The sequence below is a fragment of the Pinus tabuliformis genome, chromosome J (assembly GCF_031772625.1).
Source record: "Pinus tabuliformis cultivar Carrire ecotype Pingquan chromosome J, CPIR1, whole genome shotgun sequence".
Taxonomy (NCBI): Eukaryota; Viridiplantae; Streptophyta; class Pinopsida; order Pinales; family Pinaceae; genus Pinus; species Pinus tabuliformis.
In genome coordinates this window covers 1,148,359,303-1,148,361,183 of record NC_142295.1, presented here as the reverse complement: position 1 = coordinate 1,148,361,183, position 1,881 = coordinate 1,148,359,303, and the positions used below count along the sequence as shown (strand labels likewise).

General features: G+C 45.1%; 1 protein-coding gene across 1 annotated transcript; it reads left to right on the top strand.

Moving 5' to 3' along the window:
• The first annotated feature begins 346 nt into the window (after positions 1–346).
• LOC149231150 (transcription factor IBH1-like) lies at positions 347–1,632 on the top strand. The gene has a single exon (XM_089379135.1). It carries the CDS (start codon positions 499–501, stop codon positions 1,072–1,074), a length of 576 nt encoding a protein of 191 aa, XP_089235261.1. The 5' UTR covers positions 347–498; the 3' UTR covers positions 1,075–1,632.
• The last annotated feature ends 249 nt before the right edge of the window (positions 1,633–1,881 follow it).

Genomic DNA, 1,881 nt, shown 5'->3' with positions numbered 1-1,881 from the left:
CACATGTTTAACATTTTCAGAATGTCGGGCTAATCCTCCAAATTAAAATTGTTTTTACCGGTTTAATTGGAAATGTGTTCTACAGGTTACCACCTTAGCTGCAAATCCCAGAAAGGATAGCCCAAGATTCCATTAATAGGAGAGGTGCATGCATTTGCGTTGCGCACTATGGATGGCGTAAGTCTGGCCTCTGTCTCGTCGCTATAGTGAGCTGTAAAGAATGACATTTAAGGTTATTGGGAGGTGAAGTAACGACAAAGCAATGACGCCGACGGCTAAGCATGTGACGGAGTGGGATGCCCGTGCGGCCAGCGGTTTTTGTGTGGACGGGCCCTCCCCTCCTCACATTGCATGTGAAGCAACAAGAAATGTTTCTTTAAAGCACTGGAAGAGGAGCTCAGCACATGCCTGCGGATCGACCTCCCTCCTTCCTCTCTTTGCAGAAACGTCAGAATTGACGGCAAGGTCTTTTAGGTTTTCTGAATTTTCTAAGCTTCTATGGAAGACCGTTATGGAGGTGGTAAAGAATCGGCAGGGCGGACTGGTTTTCAGCGGAAATATGTCAGCCGCATTGTGGCCGTGCTGCGCCGTGGGAGAATCGAAAATGCAACCAGCGCGTCGGCTCGAATTCGAGCCGTGAAAGCGGCTGCGGATCTGTCAATGGCGATGACATCAAGAGGCCGAACTGCCTGGAGCCGAGCAATTCTTGGCAAATATATTAGGCTCAAAAGATCCGGCTGCCGACGGCGAGTTGTGAAATCCAGAGGGAACCTCCATGGAATAAGGAGATCTGCGTCTGGCAAAAGCAGCCCCTGCAAACGGACCGATCCTTGCAAGAAGTTGGCCCAGCGGCTTCTCAGAAACTCCAGGCACCGCGGCTTGAAAGGAACGGGAGGGACCTTGGATTCTCGTATACAAACCCTAAGGTTGCTCATCCCGGGAAGCAACGGATTGGACACGGCCGCTTTTCTCAAGGAGGCCGCGGATTACATCCGGGCGCTAAAGATGCAAGTTCAGGCCATGCAGGCACTCGCTGACTCAAATTGGACTGCTCATGTTGCTTGGAAAGTTTAGGTCTAAGGTCGCAAGGTCGATCCCTGGCTGGACAAACAGACACATCGATGTGCTCATAGATATATGTCGTGAGAAGAACCAAAATTGCAGGTCATTTCCGGTGAGCTGCCGTTTCTAAAGACAACTTCTACGTGAATCAAATCTTGGATTTCAAATTCCGATTTAATTAGTCCGCCAAGCGAGTATCTTTCCGTAACTCTTTTCGAATTTAGAAATTAGTTTGCCAAGCGAGCAGCTTTCCGTAAATCCTTTCCAATTCAGAAATTAGTTTGCGAAGCGAGCAGGTCCCTATAAATCTTTATCTGTTTCATATATTCATCGAATGTTAAGTCTCATATTTGAATCTTGAACAGCATGTGTTCAAGAGGGTGAGAAAATGTAAATACAATTTCGTATTCTGCTTTTCTTTCTGTATACAGAGAAAGGGTCTGAATCTTGTAAGTTTCATGAATATGAAGCCTGGATTTTGGATTGCTCTCTGGTTTTCTTTACCGTTTATATGTTACCACCAGTTGGAATAATGCATATATGAGTAGGCATGGCTTTTCTTTATGTGCATGACAGTGCATCAGATTTTTTCCATGGAGGGAAATCGTCATTATTATAATTATTCTGATCTCAAACAAATATACATGAATGACAATATCAAAATATTTTTAGTACTCAAGCTGACCTGCCACTGGGATGTAATTCCCGTATGTTTATTGCTAATTTTGAAGTTTCAGTCTTCATATCGACATCAGGGCGTGTCATTCTTGCTATGACCATCTGTATTTCCATAACTGAACCTTCATGCACCTGGCAAAA